Genomic DNA, 25,843 nt, shown 5'->3' with positions numbered 1-25,843 from the left:
ACACGCACACACACACACACACACACACACACACACGCACAGAGTGGGAGGGAGGGAGGGAAGGTCTCAGCGCGCTCGGTTCTCAGTTTCATTAACTTCATGTGAAACTCAGATGAACTAAGACGAAGTTTAGTGTTGACCAATTTTTCCCTTGAGTTTTTTCGATTTTAGATTCATCACATGTCTGTCAGAATCTCGGAGCCTCGTGCGCTCTTGCCTCGCGGTGATGGACAGTCGGTCCACGCGCTAGACGGTTAACGGACTGAGGAGGAGCAACAGGAGGTTCCACGACAGAGTCACACCGGGACCAAGGAGGATTTTACGGACTTTTCTGACACAAACTGCGGCTCTTTTGATTCTGTCTGGCAGGAACTGATTAAACATCTACTCGGGTTTCAACAGGAACCACAGTTTGACCCGATATATCTGCTGTCTGAACGGTACCGTAAACTCCCAGTTACTAAACCACCAGAGTTATTCAGTAAATAAGTCATGAAAAGTTTTCAGTCAACAGTCATTTTCTTCTTCGTTAGTTTCTGTACCGTTTGATTTAAAGAAGGTGTTTGGTGTTATTGTAGACATTTTAAAGACAGAACCATTGGTTGATTAATCGAAATAAATCTAAACAAACTGATGACAAACAAATAATCCTGACTCACGTAAAAATAATCAATTTCCATTAAATCTCTGTTATTGGACAAATTAGAAATGTTTTTTCAAGGCCATACCTAAAAGTATGGGGCCCTGGGCAGTTTTTTTTTAATCGTCAGTCAATGTGTTCATCCTAGTCAATCTGTCTGGTTTCACATCAAAGTAGATCTGAAACAGTCTGAAACTATTTTGATATTGTATCAAGCAAAAATAGTGAAGGAAAAGTATTAAGTATTAAGGAAAACATTTTGTGAATCTTTTTTTTTTTTTTTTTTTTTTACTTTGTTTGAATGAAACGACATTTGAAGATGTTATCCCCTCAGGGTTTTTTTAAAGTAATAGTTTGATTAGTTTAGGGAGCACTCATTGTTAGACAAGCTTCTTCTCACTAATTGGATCATTTTAGAGTCCTTGAACTGATTTTCTACTCTCTGGTAACAAAACTAATAACAATAACTCACTTTGTATTCTACCTTAACGTGAATTAAAAACTACTGTCAATAAAATGTTTAACAACAAAAAATGGATGAGTATTATTTAATAATTAAACATTTTGGGGGTGTTATCCTTGGACAGAGCTAGGCTAGCTGTTTCCGCCCTAAGCTAAACTAACGGGCTGCTGATGTTAACTTGTGAAAATGCCCATTCTAATTTCCCACAGCATATAGAGATGTATTGATATACAGCTTTACAAAGATATTCAGTTTACATTCATCCATGACAAAGAAAAGTTGTTGATGATTAATTTTTGATAGGCGGTTTACTATTCAATTAATTCACTAATTGGTGTACCTCTAATACTCTGTATTTTTTATGGCCACTCCATTCCATCAAATAGACATATTGTAGTTGTTTGTGAATCCTTTTTTTTTTTTACTACTGTCTCAAAAATTCATCCTGATTCTGGTGTACCTGTAAAGAATTTGGACAGTCAATATGAGTTTGTAAAGATGGAGATGGAAACATCAGCAACTGATGATTCTTGTTATTTCTCTGGATTTACAGTTTTGATTGTTGATTGGTTTCTCTTTGGTGTCCTGCAGTTTGTCCGCCATCATGTATCCCTCAGCGGTCAGCGTTTTTGTGCGCTGCAGTCTCGTACTGGCCCTCATTCAGGTCCTGGTGCTGGTCTGTCCTGCAGCAGGATACAATCTGGATCAGGACCACAGTCTGGAGTTCAGAGGTTCCCCCTCCTCCATGTTTGGATACTCAGTCCTGCTGCATCACCACAAAGCTCATAACTGGTCTGGATATTTAATGTTCATCTGATAATGATGTGTGATTGATCCTCTGTTGATCTACTGTTGACCTTCTGTTCTACTGTTGATCTCTTATTCTTCCACTACGGATCCTCTCCATTTGATCTGCAAGTTATCCTGTATTGATCTACTGTTGGATCTTTTTTGATCTGCCTTTAGATCCTCTCTTGATCCTGTATTGATATGAACACTACATGTCTTGTTTCCTTGAATGGCAGGCAATACTGACTGTAAAGTTATGAAGTCATGTTATATTTATCAACTAAATTTCATGGGTTTCAATGTGTTATATGAAACATCTGAAAGTTTGGGCATGATGATATCACAAATGGTGGGCTTTGGCAACTGGCCAGTCACCGCTCACATCACCATTGCAGAAAATGACATTGGATATTGTTGTTGTTACCATAACGGGCTGAATTACATTTCAGAGCGTTATGGGCATTCATAATGTTGATGATGAATCTCCTCAGTCATGGATTTGGACCTTAATAACCCTGTTTGTGTGTGTGCACGTGCATGCTAATTTCGCAGTTTTTGTCAATGACAGAAGCTCTTTGATGCTTCACACACAGATGCCATTCAGACACTGAGCAGGCTCACAGATCTTGTCTAACTCACTCTCTCTCCCTCAGGTTGGTGGTTGGAGCTCCAGTCGAGAACTCAACCTCAAATCCGTCCATTCAATCTCCAGGAGCTGTTTATCGCTGCAACATCACTGCTGAGTCCCGTCACTGCCATCGCATGTCTGCTGGTGTGTTTTTGTGTCATTTTCTTCAGCATTTGAGAGACTATGGTTGTGCTCAGACTGACTTTAGTCTGGTGTGAAAAAATGCTGCCTCCTCGCCATCATTCATCTGAATGGCTGATGAGCCTTCGAGCTTATGAATCTATTATTCAGATTGAACTTTGGGGATCAAATGAAGCAGTGTGTCCACACCACGAACCCCCTTGATTTCTTTGGATGCAGTGTTGTTGTTGGTCTGACCACACAATCAGTAATCTGACATGTTAATATTTTCATATGAGATATATCCATGGGACCCAGCTCTCTACTCTGTAACACTATCAGCTGGTCAGCTTTGGCCTTTAACAGTAAAGCACCACTGACTTACCTGTGAAGGCTGCATGTGGGAAACAGTGTAAACATTTGAATTTGTGTGTGTGTGCAGATGTGCTGAGCTGTGGGAAGACGTGTGAAGCAGAGAGTGATCACCAGTGGCTGGGAGTCAGTCTGTCCAGACAACCTGGCGACAAAGGAGGACATGTCATGGTAGGATTCTCTCTCTCTCTCTCTCTCTCTCTCTCTCTCTCTTCTCTCTCTCTCTCTCTCTCTCTCTCTCTCTCTCTCTCTTTCACACACACACACACACACAAACACACCTCCAGAAGTGAAGAAATGGGATGGTTCATTGGTCTGTCCGTCCCATTTTAATGAAAAAGGGAAAACAACACATTGTATCAGCATTTGTAGGCCATACAGGATTATGATGCACTCCATCAGTAGAGCATCGTGAAAACAACAACAGCCCTACATCGTCAGTCAACCACTGCAACGGGAAATAACAAAGGCCTAAGGCTTAGATTCTGTTTCCACTAATGTGCCCAAAAATGGTCAAATTAGCGAAAGACGAAGTAAACCTGTGAGAGAACTGAGATGTGTTCTTCCTCCATATTAATACTTCACAACTCACAGTTCTCTCACAGTCATGTGGATAAAGGCATTACCAATTACATCAGCCATTACAAAACAGAGAGCTTATGTTTGACAACTCCAAAGGCATCCCCAGAGATGTTAAAGATTTCCATGTCTGAGAGGAGCTTTTAATTTAGTGACTGGGCAAAACTATCTACAGCACAAACTGCCTCCTCGCTGTCATCGTCTCTATTACTCAGTGAGTGAAAGATTACTGCGGGGGTAAAATAAATACACAACAGGGAGGAAGTTCACACACACACACATAGAGTCTCTGTCATGGGAACAACAACAGTCCGCTGCTAACTTGTGATTGTGTTATTGACAGTAATGAGTACATGTCACATGTTTCACACACGTGTGTGTGTGTGTGTGTGTGTGTGTGTGTGTGTGTGTGTGTGTGTGTGTGTGTGTGTGTGTGTGTGTGTGTGTGTGTGTGTGTGTGTTCAGGCATGTGCACACCGCTGGAAGAACGTCTACTACTCAAAGAAAGACAGTCAGAACCACAAACTGCCTAACGGAGTCTGTTATCGCTATGGCAGTGACCTGAGTCACGGCCGACCCATGATCCCCTGCTATAGAGGTACACACATGCACACGGACTGGTTTTCTCACTGGTGTGTGAAAGTTGTTAATAACGATAATGTAAGAAAACATATAATAGCTCACTTCACCAGAGCTACTTTGTTGATCCTGTCGCTCTTGACAGTGAAGCTATGAACATGTAGACAGCTTCAGATTCAGGTGCTAATTCTCTATAGTTTCATCACCATGAGGCATTTCACGTTAGGAAATTTCATTGTCATGGTTATTATAAAAATATCAATTATAGCCACTTTAAACAATGTGTCACTGTTCAGATGCTTTATGACCCCTCTGCAGGTTTTGAGATTTTAAATAGTCCTCGTTTCTCTCATGTGTGTGAAAGCAGCAACTGCTCAGCCGTAGGAAGAAATCATTTGGGTTTTATCTTCATATTTGTTTGTTCACCTTCACCTCTCAGCATGTCTGTTTATCGCTGTATGTCTATTGCAGACCACCAGCGGAAGTTCGGTGAGGATTATGGGTCATGTCAGGCCGGTATTTCTAATTTCCTGACAGAGGTCAGTAGCATAAAGGCAACAAATTTATTTAAACTCCTGTCTTCTTCTCTGTTTTCATTAGCAGACCGAATGTTATCTGTCAGTGCTGTTTTATTCAAAACTCCATAAGTGTATCATGTTTTTAAAAGCTGGAGCCAACAGAAGCCATGTGCTTTTTTCTTGTTCCTCCTAATGCTGTCGAAACAAAATGTCAAATAGCATTTTCACCATTTTAGAAAAGAGAACAAGTTTGGTCAGTTTCCTGTGTCTAAAATGAAGACTAACAATTTCAATTTTAGAGCAACACATGTTAGAGAAACTGAGTTTGTGATATGTCACATGCATGATATAGATATATTAGAGCTTAAATAGAGATGAAGGGCACGCTTTATGTTGGAGACTCTGACATCTGCCTGTCTCTATCTCTCTCAGGATCTGATCATCATGGGGGCCCCAGGGACGTCGTACTGGATGGGCTCAGTCCTGGTGTTTAACACGTCCAGTGGAGGGATGTCAGTGTACCTTGATGATGACACTGGATCAGTCAGCTTCGGAAGCTACCTGGGTAGATGATACACCTGCTACTACTACCAATATATCATTATGTCTGTTCTTATGTAGCTGCTGCTGGTACTACTGCTGTACTATAGCTATGTACAAGTACCGCCAACACTGTATAGTTACCACTACTGCCACCAAAACAGAACCACTACTTGGATGGATGGATGGATGGATGGATGGATGGATGGATGGATGGATCTCTTAAGTTTGTTGCAGTGGTTCATAACACAGATCAACTCACACCCCTCGTCTCTTTATAGTCTTATTTCTTTTCTTCAGACTCGAGCATGTAACTATAGTGACTGTGTATTGAGATGTGAGCACTACCAAGAAACTACTGAGCCCAAAGCAGTACTGTGGCTGAATGCTTTCACTATGCACCCTGTGTAGACAGGGTTTGATAGAATCCAGCTGCATAAAGCGTAGTTGCATAGCTTCTCCCCTTCACTTGACCATATTTTCAACCAGCACTGTCATATCTGAAGTGCATCAGTGTTTTTCCAGAGTTGAGTCAGGTTCAACTGCATTTTGGCTTTTTTTGCAGGAGCTCTCTGCGTAAGCACCCCAGTTATTCATTGATGTGCGGCTCTTTTCAAACATGGAATATGAAATATTGCTGGATTCATCATTTATGGAAAGACCTATGTAGATGGTGTGATATTTGGCACCTGTTGCAGGAGAGGAGGGAATATTGTTCATGGAAAACGATGATGAGTTGAAAAGTTTAATGATACAAAAGAAAGAAAATGTTTTTTCTCTCTGCTCACACATTGCATCACGGAAATATGTTGAAATTTATTTTGACATCGAAGCCATAATTAATCACTATCCTGAGTGCAAGGGACGCTCATCCCCAGTTCTGTCTAGTACATCAATGAATACTTGTCACTTAATTAAGTTAATTAACATAGATTAAGAATTATGCTGCCTCTTTTATTTATAAGGGTCAAAAATTTTGTCAATCTGTCCACAACCATAGGTTGTTGATTGTTTTTATTCCCAGTCTGCCGATATGTCTTGCATGTCTGAATGGGGCTTTATTAAAGGCAATGAGACTTTTAAAAGCTTATTTTGTGCTAATGTTGGTCTGAATACATGTTACTGCAATTGCAAACCAAAACTTTCTTGGCGCTTGACATCAAACACGTATAAGAAAGGTAATGTATTTGCCTTTGAGATTAAGTGATGCTTTATTATCAGTACTATTGTTAAATAAGTAGTGGTATACTCCACAAAATATGGATGTATTTAGCATGATTGTTGCCACCCCATATCGAAAAACAACTCAGAGATTAACACTCAACACTGCAGCTTGAAGAGTTTTTTGCTTGATGTGGAGTGATGGTGCAGAGAAAGGACAGAAATGAGAACAGAGAGAGCATGGTTTTCTTCTTACTGTGCATAAGTTACTTATCTCAGTTTCAGTCAAAGCTCTGACTTTATGGGAAATTATTTTAGAAACAGCTGCATTTTTTTTTTTTTAAAGTATATTTTTTGGGGCATTTTATGCCTTTATTGGGTAGTATAATAGAGAAAGAAAGGAAATGGGGAGGCAGAGAGAGGGGGAATGACATGCAGTAAAGGGCCGTCCGATGCAGGATTCGAACCGGGGCCGACTGCAGTGAGGACTGTAGCCTCTACACATGGGGCGCCTGCTTAGACCACTACACCACTTTCTTTTGATCCCACTACACTGGTGTTGTACAGGCATTCTTTCTGCTACCTGACTTTTTGTCCTGAACATTTTATCTGAAGGTCTGCAAGTTTTAAAAGGCATTCAACTTTGTTTTATCAGGTATTAACAAGATATTGAAAATGTATTTACAAAAGTCTTCCTGGCTACTGTAGGCAGTAATGTTTTGTGTCTGCCTTTGAGCTGTCGGGAGATGTTATAGATAGTATGAGACCATTTTCCCATTAATGGAAAGGGCTCTCATATTTTTGGAAAAAGTAGCACAAGAGAAGCACAGACCACTTTTCCATTAATGGGAAAATCGTTCCCAGTAATGGGAAAGTGGTCTTATACTTTTGGACCCCACTGTACATCTATAAACAAAATGGGATTGTTTTGACAATGGATTGTACGTAGGAGGCTGTTCAATCCTTTTTTGTGGAGTTTCAGTCGGCACCATTAGACTGTTAAAAAAACAGTCTTAAAAAGTCTTAAATTTAACTTGGTGAATGTTGCAGAAACCTTGTGTATAAAAACAGATCTAAAGAAACATGTTTTTTCTTCAAGACATAAACTGAATCACTTTGAAATCTGGCTTCTCAGTATTCTGCAGTTCTGAACAAGATAAGCAGGAAGCTGAGCAGAAAGGTGTGATGTTCTTAAGCTGAATGCCCTTTTTCTTCCTATCTCTGCTGAAAGAAAATATCTTCTGCCACCATGTCAGAACTGCTGACTAACTAACAGGCACAGTAACAACAGATGGGACTGCAAAATGTTGGCTGTTCAGTTTTGATGGGAGTTGAAGCTTTAAGTGTGTGTGTGTGTGTGTGTGTGTTTCCACAGTGGTTTGTAGTCAGTAGTCAACACAAACCAGCAGAAAGTAATTGGTTTGATGAAAGCTGTGGTTGTTGGTGAAACTTTCTCTCATACCCACACACACACAGACACACACGTTTTTTTTTTTTTTGTCATTGCACGGACATCTATTCATTTCCTTTTCATTTCCTTGAAACTTAACCTCAACAATAACCGCCTTATGTCAGACCCCAACCTTAAAGGAAGTCACAAACCAAGTAACCTACAGTCTTATTTGGCAGTTTTCAGTTTGATGTACAGTGTAAAATCTCTCTAAACAATATTCTCATACTGTGCGGCCGTCATAATGCAGATGAAAAAAAGACAAAGATTCATTCTTCATTTGGTTTGCTTTCACTTATTACCATGTGCTCACTGCCACATTAAAGAAATCTATTTGGGAAAATAGGCTTATTCACTTTTTTGCGGGAGACTAAGTTAAAGGTTTATTCTACGTTCATGTCTGTGCAGTAAATACAAAGCTACAGTTAGCAGCAGGTTAGCTTAGCATAAATGCTGGAAACGGGTTAACAGTACTGTTGTAGTATAAGCTAAATACTTAAAGTATAAAAACTGAAAGGTAGTGGTTGTTCATTAAAATGTTTCATGTGACTGAAATGTAAATTAAATATGACATTATAAAATTGTCAATATTGATGCATCAATGTGTAAGCAACATTTTACTGTTGGAGCTGGTTGAACTGGACCTTGTTTTAACTACTTTATATACAGTTACTTCTAGCTTGTTTAGTCTACTGGTTCTCACCCTAGGGCAAGGCCCCTCCAAAGGGTCCCCAGATAAATCTGAGGGGGGGGGGGGGTTAATGGGAGAAGAAAGAAGTAGTACAAAGTTCTGTTACACAAATTTATTTTCGTTAATGTTTATTATTTCTGAAATATTGGATAATTTTACATGTTTATGCCACAAACAGTAATTTTAATGAAACTGTCTGAGAAGTTGAGAGGGAAAAACGTCTCTTTGGTGGAACTTCTAACAACTCTGAGACATCTGAATGTTTGAATGTGACAAGAAGTACACGTAGAAAGTAACACAGAATGGAAATATTCGAGGTAAAGTACCTTTCCACTACTGCAGAAGTCTGACTATACAATATTGTGTCCTGCTGTTGATCAGGTTACTCTGTTGGAGCCGGTCACTTCCTGAGTCCTACTACTGTGGAGGTGGTGGGTGGAGCTCCGCAATACAACCAGAGGGGCAAGGTAGGACCAGGACCAGTTTGTGTTGTAGATATTTTTGTGATGTCAAGATTCATCACTAATTGTCATGATTGAGGTTACAGTGTGTATGTGTGTGTCTCGGTGATGTGCAGGTCTTCATCTTCACTGTAGTGGAGAACATGTTGCGTGTCATCTCTGAAGTGTCCGGAAAAGAGGTAAGCAACCACTTATCATTAGATAGATAGATAGATAGATAGATAGTGGAATATTTAGCACTTAGTGTGTGTCTCTGTGTCTGTAGCTGGGAGCTTACTTCGGCTCCAGTGTATGCGTGGTGGATCTGAATGCCGATGGTTTGTCAGATCTGTTGGTCGGTGCTCCCATGGCAACAGGCGTTACCAGGGAGGAGGGACGAGTCCACGTGTACATCAACCAGGGCCAGGTGAGTGCACGCACACACAACCAAACACATAGTCTATGCCAGCAGTTTTCAAAGTGTGCCTGAGCTACATTTGGATAGAAATCAAGGGTTTTTTAATCTGAATACTGACTTGTTTGTGCATACGTAACTTTGTATTTTTTCATATGTGAACCCATTACGTTCTGGAAACCTGCTCAGAATTAATTTGTTGTTTGGAATAGGCCTTTATAGGTTTATAGGTTATTAATAACATTAACAATGGCTCTGTTCAAGTGTCCCAGTAAAGCCATGGCAGTGCGACAGTGAGCCAGTGATACCAGGACCCTGAAACTGAAGCAGCTAAATGGAATCTATAGCTTTCGTTAATGCTAATCACATCTGTGATTTTTCCCACTGTGACGTGTGTTTTCTCACAAACTGACTCTGTCTCAGGCCAACTTGTCGGAGGCGGAGTTTCAGCTGACTGGCAGCGACGCCTATGCAGCCCGGTTTGGAGAGACCATTGCTGACCTGGGAGACCTGGACGATGACGGTTACCATGGTAGCTATCACACCTGCACAGCCTGACCTATCAGCATACCACTTGCAAATACTAGTTATTGCTACAATGCTGCCGCTACAATATTACTGTGACTATTACTGCTGCTAGTACCATTACAAAAATATAAATACTATAAAAACTTCTATAATACTTGCATGACTGCTGCTGCACTAAACAACCACAAACACATACCAAGGGAGCACAACCCACACTACCGACAGTAACTGCCACTTTGTGATAACTAAGAGACTGTCACTACTCAACGCCCTCACACAAAGAGACCCCTCAACGTACGTATGTGTGTGTGCGTGTGTGTGTGTGTGTGTGGTGTGGTGTGGTGATGTGTGAGGGGTGGAGGGTGTTATTAAGTTCATTACATCTGTAATGACAAACTGTTGCTGCTGTTTAACTGAACCCTGAACCTGCCTTCTAATCTGCCACTGCTAGATAAAAGGCTCTGTGTGTGTGTGTGTGTGTGTGTGTGTGTGTGTGGGGGGGGGGGGGGTCCAGTAGCTCACTCTTTGTTTAAAAAAAAGCAGATTAACTTTCAGACCTTCACATCTTCAAAGGCCTCAGGTTAAATATTAAAGATCAATGCTGGTGTTTTCTTGGTGTTTTCTCATGTTGATGTACAAACCCTGAGCACTTTCATCCTGCTGACCATTTTCCTACAGGGTGGAGCCACAGTTTTAGAAACACAGAGGTTTTAAGTACAAAACATTTACCCCCTCCCCCCTCAGATAATTTGTAGCTGACTCCTAAACAGAACAGGACTTTTAATTTTATTATTTACTTGTATTTGTTTAGCCACACTAGCAGCTCTATGGAGGGCAATGTCAGTCTTTGGTTCAAATATTCATTATCTTGAGAGGATGAATCTGTATGACTTTGAGCCTCTTTTCATTTAGTGCTATTAGCAGGTGAGACTTTTCCTCAGCAACTTCAACATCTTCTTGAGGGATTGGCACAAAATTTTGTTTAGGTATTTCTGGTTTTAAGGTGATGAGACTTTGGTGATCCCCTGACTTTTTCTCTAGCACCACATGAAATTTGGTTAAGCCATTAATATTTTAAATTTGTTCTGTAAAGATAAAATACCTGCAAAACTAATGAATTCCCATCAGCATTAGCTGTATTTTGTGTTTGGTGCTAATTAGCAAATTTGCTAGCATACGTCCATGCTAAACTAAGATGCTGACAGTGCTAAACAAACATACAGTATGTTTGCTGCTAAACATTAGCATGTGTTAAGTATAGCCTAACAAGTATTGCTGTGGACTCTTAGTCTTGTAAAGTAAAGTAGTAAATTATTAAAGTAAGTGGTCAGCATTTTGGAAATACACTAATTTGCTTTCTTGCCACAAGTTAGATGAGAAGATTGATACCACTTTGATGTCTGTACGCAAAATATAAAACTGCAGCCACGAGATGGTTATCTTAGTTTAGCATAAAGACTGGAAATGTAAACAGATAGGCTGACTCTGCTAGGTGGTAATGAAATCCACCTACAAGCACCTGTAACGCTATAAACAAATATTTTCTGCAGCAAGTTTCAAGTCTCTGAAAGTTTCATAGAAAAAAAGCAACATAAACTAATGGCTGTCTGGAAGGAAGGAAATCAATACGTATGTTAAAGGATGAGGTTAGGTCAACGGGTTTTGGATGGCAACAGCAAGAGTCCTCACTAATACAGTAACATCTACTTCCGTGTGTATTTGTAGATGTGGCGGTTGGTGCACCGCAGGAAGATGACCTAAAAGGAGCTGTCTACATCTATAATGGCAGGAAGGACGGCATCTCATCAACTCCATCTCAGGTATAAACACTGACACAGAAATATATCAGTAATATTAAGCTGCTAATAACACAAACAATAATTAATAATAATAATAATAATAATAATAATAATATTTTATGATTCAACACTTAATTGATAATTGCAGTTTATTACAACTTATTTCTGTTGTTTCATTCATATCAGTATGATCCCCTATTGGAGTCTCTATAGTTCGTAGAGACAGAAATGTAGTTGAGGACAAATCATTACAAGACAAAATGGATAGTTCCTTTAAGACTGTAATAAATCCCAAACTAATCACTGTTCAGACAGAGCACGGGTCTCGTCTGCATTCACTACCGTGTTTCACCGAGCACAGTGAGGATGATATGGTGCTATTTCAGGCAACTTATACAGCCAGTCTCTAACTTAATTTTGATTATAAGGGAGAATATTTATGTTAAATTTAATCAGGACTGACTTTGATTTGTAAAATATACAACAATAGAGGGAAATGCCCATCACACTCACCCAGAGCTGACAAGTGACACCTTCATGCATTTTTTTTTGTATGACCAACTTTGTTATGTCTGACAATGGTGTATTTGTGTGTTTTCAGAGAATTACTGGATCCACCTTGGGTCATAACCTCAAGATGTTCGGCCAGTCACTGAGCTCTGGCGTTGACATTGACGATAATGGCTACCAGGGTAACCCCACCTCGCACAACGATCATTTTCTGTGTCACAACATCTGCCATATTGTGCATTCATGTACACATTAGATCTGCGTTAAACCAGGTTAAACTCCCTGTGTCTCTGCAGATGTGGCAGTTGGTGCGTTCCTCTCAGACTCGGCTGTGGTTCTCAGGTAAAACCACACTGAAGCTTTATGTTCCAACAGGACTTACAAATGTTGGTGTACTTTCCTTTCAGTCCAGTCATCATGCTGTAATAATTGCTCTGCATGTGTCCTGTTTGCTGCAGGACTCGTCCAGTGATTCAGGTGAAGGCGTCTCTGGCTCTGCCTGAGCAGATTGACCAGCGGCTGGCGCTGTGCCAAGAACACAAGACTCCAACTGTCTGCTTCAATGTCACTGTCTGCTTCAGTGTCAGGTCCAGACGGTACACAGGAGCTATAGGTACTGCAAACCCGACTGTCGAGTATATGAGACTGACTGTAGACCCAACCTAGACATGTTTAAGATTATAGGTCAAACCCAAATGGACCTGAAATTCTTAGTATTAATTGAAACAATGGGTTATTTATTTCAGATAGAGGTACACAAAAGCAGCTTTTCATTTCTAAGTAACGACCATGAAGTGTTATCAGATTTTTAGCTAAAAAAGCTAGCGAAAGCTCCATGGGTTGTGTTGAAAACAATGTGTCTGACTGACTTTTTAATGTTTTCAGCTGGCTCAGTTTAAAACAGGAACCCTGTAAAAGGATCTTTGATATGCACTTCCTGTCTACATACATATACATATACATATACATATACATATTGTGCTGAAAGACTGAGGGTAAAATATACACCAGGCAAAAAGTCAGCACATTTTCAAACAGGTTGTTTTCACTTTTAAAAGGCTTTTGCGATGAGGACTAACAGAGGTGTATGGCAAATGTAATACTATATTTCGAGTAATGTTGCTAGGGGTAATACAACACAGTGGATATTCTTGTCATGAGCAGAGCTTTTTTAAATCAACTGCATACACTAGTGTAGTTACAGTATCTTGTACAGTGGTACACAGGAGTTTACAGGAAGCTAGCTGGGTGTTTGCAGCTTATGTTTGAGCAGACAAATACACTTGTGCTCATGTGTTTTCGTTTTTTTGAAAGGCTAAACAGATGTGACGAGTATATCTCGCTACATATCTCGCCCTTCAGTGTTTCGTTATTTCTCAGTTGTGACTGGGAATCACTGGTAGAGGAGTTTAGCAAATGGTCAGTTATATTGTACATAAGAGTGTATGATTTACCTCCTGATATTTAACATTGTTCCTCTCCTCTTCAGAGCTTCAATATAATTTGACCTCTGACCTCCTCCATAAGCCATCCTTCCCTCATCGTTTCTATTTCCATGGTAACGGGTCGTCTAATATCACAAAGGGTCGTGTGAGAGCACGACATGGCCACGTCACTTGTACAACACATGTGGCTCACCAAAGGGTAACTCATTCAAACTCTTCCAAAAAAAAAACATACAATGAAATACATTTAACATGAGCCTACAACATGTTAATGACTGACAACAATATTTACCTTTTTCTTCCTCCTACAGAAAGACGTGAGGGATATTTTTACTCCAGTCCAGTTTGAAGTTTCATATAGTCTCAGAGATACAAAAACCCACAGAGCCTCTTCTAAAACCTTCCCTCCATTAAAACCTATTCTGCAGCAGAGAGCAGGACACCAGAACACCATCACCAACCAGGTACTGACCAATGCTAACACCAACCAGGTCCCAGCTAGTGCTAAGTGTGTACAACTAAAAGTATATGTGCAGTGCTGTTTGTTTGGTTCTCCTACCAGAGCCACAACTTAAACTAAGAGAGTCAAACTTACCCTCAGTTTCCTGTTGGAGCAGCTTCATTAAATCTGTCTTTCCATCACCAATCTGATCTGTTTTCAAGGGAAGGAAACAGCTAATCTGATGTCAGCTCCACCACACAGACTCATAATGACTTCCTGCTAATCCAGATATAATTACAGCTGCAACATATTAACCAAGATCACTCCACTCAACCTGTGCCCACACCATGTCCCACTGGCTCATAAAAACAGAGCAGGAAGAGTGAACAGCTGGAGTTAGGCTTGAGGACAATGTTAATCATCTGTTAATCATCTATTTGGGGTCAGATAGATATTATTATTATTATTATTATTATTATTATTATTAACGTCATCAGTAAATTCCCTGCCTTTCTCTCTTTCAGACTCGGTTTGCTCGTTCCTGTTCCCTGGTAAACTGTTCAACCAACATGCAGTTGTCAGCTCAACTACTGCTGCCACAGTAAGAAAGCACACACACACACACACACACACACACACACACACACACACGTGGAGCAAGGAGTTGTGTGTGAATAGCAAAGAAATACACAGAGAGGAACAGTCTGAAACAACAGCTGTATTGTTTCCTTACTGATTCAGTTAGGACACATAAGTCACACACAGGTCATAGTTTTGATGACCTGTCTTAAATTGTGTTTTAATGCAAAACGAGCCACTCGGTTCTCTAAAATTAACATGGAGGTTTTTCCCATCAGATGATGCTAATTAGCTGCTGGCTAATTCAGGAGGATCCATTTAGAACAATATCAGTCAGCAGCAGTGCTTTTATCTTTGTTGTAGCTGGACTATGCTGTTATTGTTCAGAAACACAATATCCCTATTTATCACAATATAAATTAGAGCAACTGTTTGACATTGTTTTGTGAAATATGCTTATTCACTTTTCTTGGCCAGAGTGAGATGAGAAGACTGATACCACTCTCATGTCTGTGTGTTTTGTATGTAGCAGAAGTCAGGATGTGGTTAGCCTAGTTTGGTATAAACACTGGAAGTAGGGGGAAACATCTGGCCGACGAACAAAAATACACCTACAAAAACGGCAGATATCATTTTTTCTTTTCTGTGTAGGGGTTCAACAGGTGTTATATAATCGGTTAATTGGTGAGTTTCCAGATTTTATGCTAAGATAAGCTGTGCAGCCTCATATTTAAAGGACAGAGATGAGAATTCTATCAAAGTTTTGATCTCATTGTCTCAAGAAAGTAAATTAGTGTATTTCAGAATGTTAATCTTATTCCTTGAAGTCAGCATTTTTGTTTGGTTGTTGCTATGTCATCAAGCAATGTAACTTATTAACAGTATATCAATGTCTCATTTTCTTATCGGGGAAATGTTTCTATACAAGTAAGCGTTAAAATTGTTTCCACATTGTTAGTAGTCAGCAGTTATATTTTGATATTGGTTGTGGCTGGATCATAAGCTCTGTTGTTGTTTTCTCTACTCAGTCAGCAGGATTACTTTGCTCTTGGCTCCGGACAGACTATCATGTTGAAAACATCGCTGTTGAATTCTGGAGACGATGCATTCCTGCCACGTCTGACACTCCAATTCCCAAACAACATCCACTACATTAAAGTCCTGCAGAACGTGAGTTTACCTCATGCATCTATAAATTCGTTGTCCCTTGAGGCAAATATGTGATTTTTTTTTTACTGGGTTGTAAAAGAAAATTGACTTGATTACTACTTGACTATTTAGTATTGGAAACAGGGTTTGATTCTTTCTCTTTTTAAATCTTAAGGATTATAACCTTAACAACACAAATAACTAACAAACTGCCTGTGCTAATCTGTGTGTGCAGCAGGAGAATGTGGTCAGTTGTGATGTCACCCAGGAAATCAACAGTACAATGGTGGTTGTTGACTGCAGCGTCACCAGCCTCCTCCTCCCAGCCCTCACCCAGGTAAGCCTCAGCCAGTCACAGACTGTTACTGAAAATGTTTTATGACTAACGTCTACATGTGAGCTGCTCTATGAGCCTGCACTTAAATACAGTGGCACTTTGATGTAAATGCTAATGTCAGCACGTTAATATGCTCACAAACACAATGCTAATTATGTTCACCATGTCAGACGGACATGATAACGTTTGCTAATTACTGCAAACTGAAAGTACAGCTAAGGCTGATGTGAGTGTCATTAGTTTTGCAGGTATTTGGTCATAAACCAAACTATTGGACAAAAAAGATTTTTGATCTGTTGTTGGCGCTTGATGAAAGGCTACACACTGCTAGCATGGCTAACGAAGACAGTTCGCTAACACTGGTCCACAGCTCAGTATCACTCAAAACTGCCTGTAGGTCAGGGATGAGATCCAGTGTGTCTGTACTTTCTGTTCTCTATCTATCAAGATACTTGCTATATTTCCTGTGTCTCAGTTTTTTCAAGTAAATATTGTGAAAGAAACTGTTGAAATATCCAAGTTCCCCCTAGAATCACACAGAGCAGCAGTTTTAAGGTGTAATTTCCATCAACATCTGAAAACTTAGAGATTAACATGAACTCAATAATTTAACTTCACAGATGAAGACAAAAAAGGACATTAGTTTAGAGTTTACAGTGAAACAGGATGAGTGAGACTGAAACCCATTTGAAATTAATCACATTTCCTGTTTCTTGTAGTTGAACATCAGCTTCCTTTTGGATGTGAACCAGAACAGCACACCAGGTGACATCAACATCCATGTTAACACCAGCAGGTAAGGGCACGCTCCCTCTCTTCCTCTCCAGGGGTGAAGAAAGAACTCAAATAAAGGCTAAAGCTCTCATTGTGAAGAATAGTTTCATCCACAGTGTAAACATTAATATTGCAGTTTAACATGAAAGTTAAGCCAGAAAAATAAATTAAAGACTTGAGGGTAAATGCAAAAAAGTCATTTATTATAATAATAATTTGAGAAATTAAATTTGAATATAGAATTGACTTATTATTGGTAAATTATTAGATGAGCTTTCTGAAATCACATTCAGTTTGAGGCTCAGAATGAGGCAAAGATACAAAAATCATTTCTCAATCCATCTATGCGTTAAAGATTAGACGTTTGCAAGTTGATTATGTATTAATGTTTTGTCTTCAGTGATAACTATGAAAGGGAGGAGTATCTCCATGACAACGCCATCAGTCTCCCCCTTCATCTTAAATATGGAGTCAACATCAACATCCACGGGTGAGTTAGCCCACAAATGAAAAAATATACAACTTACCCATTTTCATTCTACAATAAAATACAATTCAGGTAAAATATAAAAAACACTCAAGTAAATATGAATATGCTCTATGATAATAATAATAATAATAATAATAATAATAATAATATAATAGTCTTCGAAAGATTTAAAAGATGTTGGACATGTGGGCCATGATGGAGATGCTGCAACTAAAACTCTGCTGAGTTGGTCCTGTTTGACTGCATGTCTGTGTGTTTGTCTGTCTGCAGTTTTGCGACTCCCGACTCTTTTGTGTTTGGAGATGAAGACTTGACTCCAGTTGACTGCTACACTGAAAGATTTAACTACACATACAAGGTAAACGTCAGTCTGCCTCAGGACTTTGTTCAGGTGTGTTCAGACAGAACACAAAAGTGAATTCTGGATGCTACACAGTCACATACAAAGTCAATAGAAAGATGCAAGTGGACGTGAACGGACACAAATGAGGCTGACACAAGACTGAATGCAAACACGACGCTTTGACCTTGTCTTGTTTTTACTCTGACAAGTCAAAATGTCACAGTTCCTGAACATTGAGGGAACAAAACGAATTTTGTAAAGACATGCGGATTAACTTTGCACCTTAATGGAGTGACCAGGTGAATTCAGAGTCTGAGCTGTCACTCAAATACAGACACAGTCAGTGTGTATGTTGTGAGGTAGCTTCAGCCAACGTCTGTACAGCTGATATATTTCCAAAAAAAAGTCCAACGGTCAACTTTATGTGAGAAACGAGAGGAAAAACTTCATGTTCATGTTCTGTCTGAGCACATCTTTCTATGACTCAGTTATACCCCCAGTGGACACCCTGGTCAGCAGTTCTCCTTCGCTGCTAAAAACAGCCTGACAAGACCCTGCTTCCACTTTCTGAGTTGTGTATTTTGCCAAAAGCTCCTAGGGCAACTGGAAGTGTGTCTGCTGTCTCCCTGAACTCCTCCTCCTTTGCCTTACTTAGTAGTTTAGTTTGGCCCTTTTATCAACACAGTCTAAGTAGAAGCTGCAACAGTGGCTGTGACACATGTCTCATGGAACTAATTAAGGTCCTTAAGCCACTTCTTCTCTGAGTCATAACTCAATCAAATTTTAAAAGACATGATACACATACTTTTAGATTCAGTGTTACTTACTTACACTCTTAGAAGATAACGTTGTCTCCAACACCCACAGCCAATAATCTTTCATTAATCCACTTAAATTTATAGAAAAAAGACACTCCTCATATCTCCAGAACTTGCCTGAGAATCATCTTGTTTTACAGTTTTATTCAGTTTAAAAGTAATTCAGTGATAGTTTTCTGTAAATTCATGGGTGCAAACATCTTACAAACTACTGCAAACAAGAACAGCTAGTAGTAAATTTATACTTTCATACTTTTACTTTTGATGGCAATTTGCTGAAATTTTAACAAAATGGGTCTCATGTTGTATCTAAGTGACTGTCTCCATAGCAACATTATATTTCCTGATTATATCTTATCTCTTATGGTACATCTGTTATTCTCTTTTTGTCTGCAGGTCTTAAACTCTGGTCCCAGCAGGTCAGTAGATACTGTGGTTGACATCATGTTACCAAAGATCCTCGTTCCGTACCGACACAGACTACTGCAGGTGGTCGACTGGCAGGTGTGTGCACTAACGTACCAGCAGTAGCACCCGCGGTAGCAGGTGGTAGTAGAAGCAGAAATAGCACAGTTTTCCTTCACAGGTTCACAAGTGCACAGTTTTTATATATATATATATAAGTGTTTGCGTCCACCCTTCTCAGATACTGTAGCCCGAGAATTGTGGTAAAGAGGGTATGAGCCTGAGGTGGGGCAAGCAACCTGCAAAACCATGGCTGAGTGTAATAGGTTGAGACACCTGTAACTAAGGCAAACATGCACCTAAATACCTCTTGTAAGCTTTAATATCATCTTCATGGAACAATGATTCTGAAAATCTCCTCTCAGACTTACATTAGAGGAAGTAAAATGCACTACTGAAACTTGTTGTGGTTGTAGAACAAAATGTACTCACATTGTATGTCTCGAGAGGAGCTGGGGATTTTCCTATGCACATGAAAACAGTTTTTTTTTTGTGACAGCAACTAGTGGCCATTAAAGGAACTGCTACAATAAAAGTCATTTAACCCCAAACTAACTTTCAAAAACAACAGACAGTGAGAATCAACAGTTTAGACATTCAGCACCTGATTCAACAGCAGATGCTAAGGACAATGCTATGGACACATTTTGGTTGGTACCACACAACATGTTGACATTCGATACCCAGCCCTGGCCTTCACACAAAGTTTGGGCTCATGCATTGGCCTAAACATCCAGCTGTGGTGATTGCTGATTGGGTAACAGATTTGGTAATGGTAGCAGTGGCGGTTAAAGTAGCAGTAGAAATACAGTAGAAAACTGTGGTAAAAGTTGTCAACATTAGTGGTAGAAAAGTGTGTGTATAATATTCACATGTTTAAATTAATTCTCTCTGTCTGCAGTCATCTCATGGTGTGTGTTCGCTCAGTGACACGACTGTTTCAGTCATCGAGGACTGTGCCGTCCCTCAAGCCTCCTTCATCAAACAACTCGTCTTCTTTTTCTCCTCCACCTCCACCCGCAGAATGGTACACACACACACACACACACACACACACACACACACACACACACACACACACAAACACACACACACCCAACACAGACAGACATGAACACACACTAAACCTAACTTAAACTTACCTCCTTCACAAAGAAAGCAATACAAGTAAATAAAGACCTATTAATTACTCTGCTCAGAATTACATTATGCATTGTTAGCCTGAAATGTTCACTGCCAGTTGAATATAACATACTACAACTCCCAGAGAGCATTGCTGTAAGAAGCAGCCAATCAGAGAGCTTTGAATTTTATTGCCATGTGACTAAAGATGGGATAAGTTAGGGGCTGAACTTTGTACAACTCTGTAAAATGAATTTACCTTTTAGACTAATGTTATATAGCTAACATAAAACACATGTTTACAACACAATGATTTCATTCTTCTTCATAGCAACAGCTGCTGAGGCTCAAGGCAGTGTAGTATTTAGAGCCATTCTACTCAAACTGAGGGGAAAAATGTGATTTGTCAGTGGGGTTACTGTTGAAATGAGACATCACTATAAGAATTTACAGTGGGAGAAAAGTACATTTCACTGCTGAATAGAACAGTTCTTCAACAGCCTTGCATTTATGACTACAGTCTGATGATGCTAGATGGAAAGTCAGGATCACAAAAGTTATTGTAATTCATCCTATGGAGGGGCAGAAATATCTGTACCAGATGTTTTGGCAGTGCATCCACATGTGGAGAAATGTCACAAAAAAACATGTGCCAACCTCATGGTGTCAGTAGGGCACACGTTCCAGTCGTTAAGATTTTTCAGTCTGGATCCCCAGAGCCTTGGTGCTAGTGTGTAGTGTGTGTATGTGTTTGTCAATATATATATTATATAATATATTTCTATATGTGTGTGCAGTTTTGTGGCCGTGGTGATGAACTGTGCGAGCGGCTGGTGTGTCGTCTTGGCAACCTGGAGGCGGGGAGAGATGCCACCATCCAACTGGAGACCAGACTGAACCCTGCTGTACTACTGCAAGCTCCGGTAACACACACACACACACACACACACACACACACACTAGAAAAACACCTAAGCAACAGTTCTACAATGACTGAATTTGATAAAACAGAACCAGGTGTAGGCACAGCTTTAGACATCTGACAACAAGCATGTTCATGCACATTTCTGTTTTTGTGTGTAGAGTTTTACTCAGGAATCTTCAGAGTTTTATGCAGCTAGACCCTGATGTCTGTCTTTGTGTCTCTGTCTCAGGGTCGTCACAGTTTCATGAAGTTGGAGAGCACAGCGATGATATCATCTCCCAAAGAAGATCCTCACACCGTCCTCATCCAGAAACACCCTCAAGCTCATGTAAATCACCCTGCAGCCAATCACAAGCAACAGCTTAACCAATCAAAACAAAGGTTTCACAGCGAGTGAAGAGTGTAGAGTCAGACTGGATCACATCTGGAACAAGTCCCTCATGGGAGTTGTAGTTGTTAAAAGTAATCCTAATGCAATCTGCTGTATATCCTATGTGTTACTAATAATCATATATTGTATGTGGTACATTTCTAGGTGGTGGTTGAAGCTCTTTTTACCCAGAAACCCTCAATGACAGTGAAGATCTTCATTATTGTCGTCAGTTTAGTTTTGGGTCTTTTGATCTTGGCTGGTCTCATCTGGTGTCTGTGGAAGGTAAAGATATTTTCTAACATAAACACCTCTGATAAACCAATATCTCACGTTAATAACATTTAATGGTTGAAGAAAAAACATGTAAGTGCTCTCTGGTGAGCAAATGGAGGATTTCTAAATTGTACTTTAGATCTTTGGTATTTCTATATTGTTATTTCATTTTACTTACCGTCACACACATACACATGATAATTATGATATTGACCAAGATGCTTCTTGTGTCACTCTTATTCCAAACTTCAGCTGTATTGTACATATGAACTACAGATATCATAATATACTGTGCTAGTAAACTGCAGTATGTTGCAGTATACTTCAGTGATAGACTGCAGTACACTGTAATATAATGAATTGATAAACTGCACTATATTGCAATATAATGTACGGATACACTGCACTTACTGTATTCATAAACTAGTATATATTAATATAATGTCCTGACAAACTGCAGTGTATGGCAATATAATGATACTAATAAACCATAGTCTATCACAATATAATGGCACCAGTAAACTTCAGTATGTCCCAATACAATGGTGTGAATATTTGCTGTATGATGAGCAGGTAAACCACAGTATATTGCAATATAATGATACTGATGAACTGCATTATGTCACAAGACAATGGTACTTACAAACTGCAGTATATCCCAATATAATAGTAGAGATTAACTGCAGTGTATAACTGCTATAGCAACACCAGCTTCATTTTCTTCACTGTTTGTCTCTGTCCGTCTCTCAGGCTGGTTTCTTCAAGAGGGAACTTCAGAAGAAGGAGGAGGAGTTCAGGAGACACAGCTGGGACTACGTTCCCAAAAGCAGCGACAGAGAGAGCTTTTCCTAACTGTCACTTCAACCCCATGACCTTTGACCTGTGACTGTAAGGTGGCGTTCATATTGTGACTCTGCAGCAGTTTTAATGAGACATACAGCATATGCTGACAGACAGCGAACATCAACAGCCAATGATATCTGTACAGACTGTGTCAGAAGTTTGAAGTCAGACCTGTCTGAGTGTGGAGGATGATGATACATGTCTCAAGTGAATGCCTCCTGAACACACCAGAATCTGACCATCACCTTTTAAATTATTTTGCCTGATGTGCCTTCACAAATGCAGACAAGTATAAAGACTGCAACAGCGAGGGGATGGAGGATTAATAAAAAGGGAAGTGAATCTGAAACGATCATATTTGGACCATTTGGAAGGATCTCAGGGATTCCTGGAACCATGACACTGTTATTGATGGCCTCCATTTTGACTCTTCTAAGAGGATACGGTAGTGACCCTCAATCTCAGGGGATGGAAACCTGGCCTCTGATTGGCTCATAACTCTCTGGAAGATCTCCCTTTTGTCTGTCTATATAATCTTTCTATGTTTTTGTTTACCTGCTGACCAACACTTTATGCACTGGAGACAAACAAAGATAAGACTCACTGACTGTGCACACACCAGATGTTTATCCAGACAGAAGAAATAGTCAAGTGCTGGCAGCCAAGGCAACGTGTTTATGTAGCAAACAATCAGCGCGGGAGTTTTCACTCTGGGATTTGATTGAGTTTATGATCACAACATCATTTAAACCAGCAAAATGTCGCACATTGGATTCACTCATGTGGTCAAGTTTTTGTGACAATTTCAACTTTGGTGAACTTTGACACGGTTTTGCAGCGTTGACCAACAGCGAGTCGTCTTGACAGTGCTGACCTGTGATGGAACAGAGTTGGCCGAAATGGAGGAAACTCTTCTTAGCTGTGTTGCACCACCCATTTTTATTTAACCCTCTTCTGCTCCAGTGAAGAGATCTGCAGACCGTTATGAGACAGAGCTCGAGAACACAAGTACGTCTTTTGCCTCGAACTGTCATTGACACAGTAAGTGACAGGTGATGCTTGTGCATTAGCTTGGAGAGCTTTTTCCATATATAACTTTTTTTTTTTTTTTAATTAAATGAACAATCGTGAGAGCAAAACGTAAGTGTGAGGTAAACGGCCCAGAGCAGGGCAAATAGAAAAGTTTGTTAAGCAAGTTGTCACTAGATGGTTTTCATTTGGCTAAGATGGCTCTTCTCCTCCCTCACTTGTTTTAGGGATAGAAAAAACACTGGGTGGTATACACATTGCATCAGGGCAAAGAATGTGACAAATAGAAAATTAAACAAATAGAAAATTTGTTCATAGCTGAAAGAGCAGAATGGATGTGAAGAAGCAATAACAACAGGTATAAATATTCAGAATAAAATCTGTAGATCACAGGTACAGTTATGTCTGACACCTTTTTCAGCCCCTGGATGATATTTTATAATTAATGATAACCACAACTTTATAACAGTACTTCTCTTTCTAAATGAGCAAAGCTGCACTTGAAACATAAAATAAGAAGTTTTAAGAGTTTTCAGATTTTGCACACACAATATTTTTTATTTTATGAATAAACAGCCGCAGTGGTATTTTTCAATGGGGTGTTTTTCCTAATCTACAGTACAAAACATGTAATATAATTATTATGATTCCACAGCAGCTCAAACTAATCGGAAACATTCATGTTGAAGTGGCGTAGCAATTCTTTAAAAAAGACTTTCGCAAAGGATACAGGATTGCGTTCAGGGGTTGTAGGAAGGGAGGAAACGTTCGCAGAATGGAAAGGAGCCACTGTCAAAAAATATGGATGAATACGGATGAATTTCTCTGTGCCATACCATTCACACTTGGTTTCTGTTCTTCTGATCTTCTAGTCCGCTGTGCAACTGTTTAACGCTGCTGTGAGGAAACAGTTCAGGGAAATGTACCAGGAAACCGTTCTATGTAGGAAGAGGAAAAAAACAAGCACTTCTTCCTTGAACAATCGTCGTAGGAACACATGTCATTTGACAAGTCAAGTCTGCCTCGAATGGCTTTTGCTGGTCGACTGATCTCAGACCAGGTGGTTCAGGTGAACCCAGGTTCAGTTTCTTGGTCGACTCCTTGTTTTGTAAGAAGCTTGAGTGTTTTTATTCTTAATTGAAACACTTGTGGATTCAGACTGAAATTTGGGAAAGCACAGTAAAAGTAAAAGATGCCACTTGGGTCACACAGACAGCAACACACTGAGCCACAGTGTTGAATAGTGGAGGACTACTTGAAAATCAGCATTTAAAAATGTTTAAGGTATTACAAGAATTAAAAAGCATTGTTTTTACTGTCTCTATTCTGTGAATGAAGACAGTTGAAACAGCTGCTACTTTTCCCTTCTGTTTATCTATTTAGTACAAATGCACATCACACAGAAGTTTTTAATATTTTAATGAATTAGTTTGTTATTGTTTTTGTGAACTTGTTCTGCACTGGAGAGTCTCACTGCTTTTATCAACACTTTTCTATTAAAATTATTTTCTATTTAAACAACAACTTGTACATGTTTCTCTCTCATCTTGATCACAGCAGTTACTCTAAAAATCTCTTATCTCTAAACAAAGCCTCAAAGAACTTCAACATAAAAACAGTTATCTGTTATATTCACATATAAAACTTTTACAGTCTTTAGACACAATGAAGTCATCCTTTCTGGTTCTGCAGCAGTGTTGTTGCTGCAACACATGCACAACCAGAAACTGGACGAGATAAAACAAAAAATTAAACTTGTAATAAAAAAATATGCAACAAATATTAAAGTCAAGTCAAGTGAGAAAAGCTGGTAATTAAAATATGGAAAAATATAAACATTCATTTGAATATAAAATATGAATCGTTATGCTCAACGATTGGAGTGACAGTAGCATATCATTTAAGATAGTGATTATTAAAGTTGCAATAATGTGAGAAAAAAAATAAATTGTTGCAGCAGCAGGAAGATGCAAAACTTTCTATTTCTGAGTCTTTGCTTCTTTGAATGAAAGTTCAATATTAGTTCACAATCGCCATGGAAACCGTAATGACCTAGAGGCCACTGTTTATGCATTGTGGTTACCATGGCAACGTGTTTTGATCCCAACAAACAAACACAGCGCCTTCAGCTGGACTCAGATGCAGCTGCAGGAAATAGTCGACTCAGCCTCGTCCACTTCCTCCCCGTACAAAGTGATGAGCCGTGGGTGTACC

General features: G+C 39.5%; 2 protein-coding genes across 2 annotated transcripts in view; one reads left to right on the top strand and one right to left on the bottom strand.

Annotated features, from left to right (window-relative positions):
* The first annotated feature begins 81 nt into the window (after nucleotides 1-81).
* On the top strand, nucleotides 82-25,153 carry itga4 (integrin alpha 4). The gene is made up of 29 exons (XM_056389796.1): nucleotides 82-440; nucleotides 1,695-1,895; nucleotides 2,546-2,664; nucleotides 3,083-3,183; nucleotides 4,057-4,189; nucleotides 4,642-4,709; nucleotides 5,121-5,253; nucleotides 8,912-8,997; nucleotides 9,108-9,170; nucleotides 9,257-9,397; nucleotides 9,809-9,917; nucleotides 11,639-11,733; nucleotides 12,314-12,404; nucleotides 12,519-12,564; nucleotides 12,681-12,835; nucleotides 13,712-13,866; nucleotides 13,979-14,131; nucleotides 14,634-14,710; nucleotides 15,717-15,858; nucleotides 16,073-16,174; nucleotides 16,894-16,970; nucleotides 17,349-17,438; nucleotides 17,709-17,796; nucleotides 18,996-19,103; nucleotides 19,966-20,091; nucleotides 20,984-21,109; nucleotides 21,341-21,439; nucleotides 21,647-21,766; nucleotides 22,508-25,153. The coding sequence occupies exons 2-29, from the start codon at nucleotides 1,708-1,710 to the stop codon at nucleotides 22,607-22,609; spliced, it is 3,093 nt and encodes a 1,030-aa protein (XP_056245771.1). The 5' UTR covers nucleotides 82-440; nucleotides 1,695-1,707; the 3' UTR covers nucleotides 22,610-25,153.
* Nucleotides 25,032-25,843, bottom strand: part of cerkl (ceramide kinase-like) — a 32,869-nt gene continuing 32,057 nt past the window's right edge. The window contains exon 14 of the mRNA XM_056389797.1: nucleotides 25,032-25,843. Within this exon, the coding sequence (XP_056245772.1) occupies nucleotides 25,765-25,843 (79 nt within the window). The 3' untranslated portion in view covers nucleotides 25,032-25,764.

Source organism: Seriola aureovittata, chromosome 11, assembly GCF_021018895.1.
Source record: "Seriola aureovittata isolate HTS-2021-v1 ecotype China chromosome 11, ASM2101889v1, whole genome shotgun sequence".
NCBI lineage: Eukaryota > Metazoa > Chordata > Actinopteri > Carangiformes > Carangidae > Seriola > Seriola aureovittata.
This window is presented reverse-complemented; position numbering and strand designations above follow the sequence as displayed.

Coding starts and splice junctions, on each gene's coding strand:
- itga4 (XM_056389796.1), top strand. CDS start 1,708: ATGTATCCCTCAGCGGTCAGCGTTTTTGTGCGCTGCAGTCTCGTACTG. Junction 12,565..12,680: donor GACTCGGCTGTGGTTCTCAG/GTAAAACCACAC, acceptor TGTTTGCTGCAG/GACTCGTCCAGTGATTCAGG. Junction 20,092..20,983: donor CCACCTCCACCCGCAGAATG/GTACACACACAC, acceptor ATGTGTGTGCAG/TTTTGTGGCCGTGGTGATGA.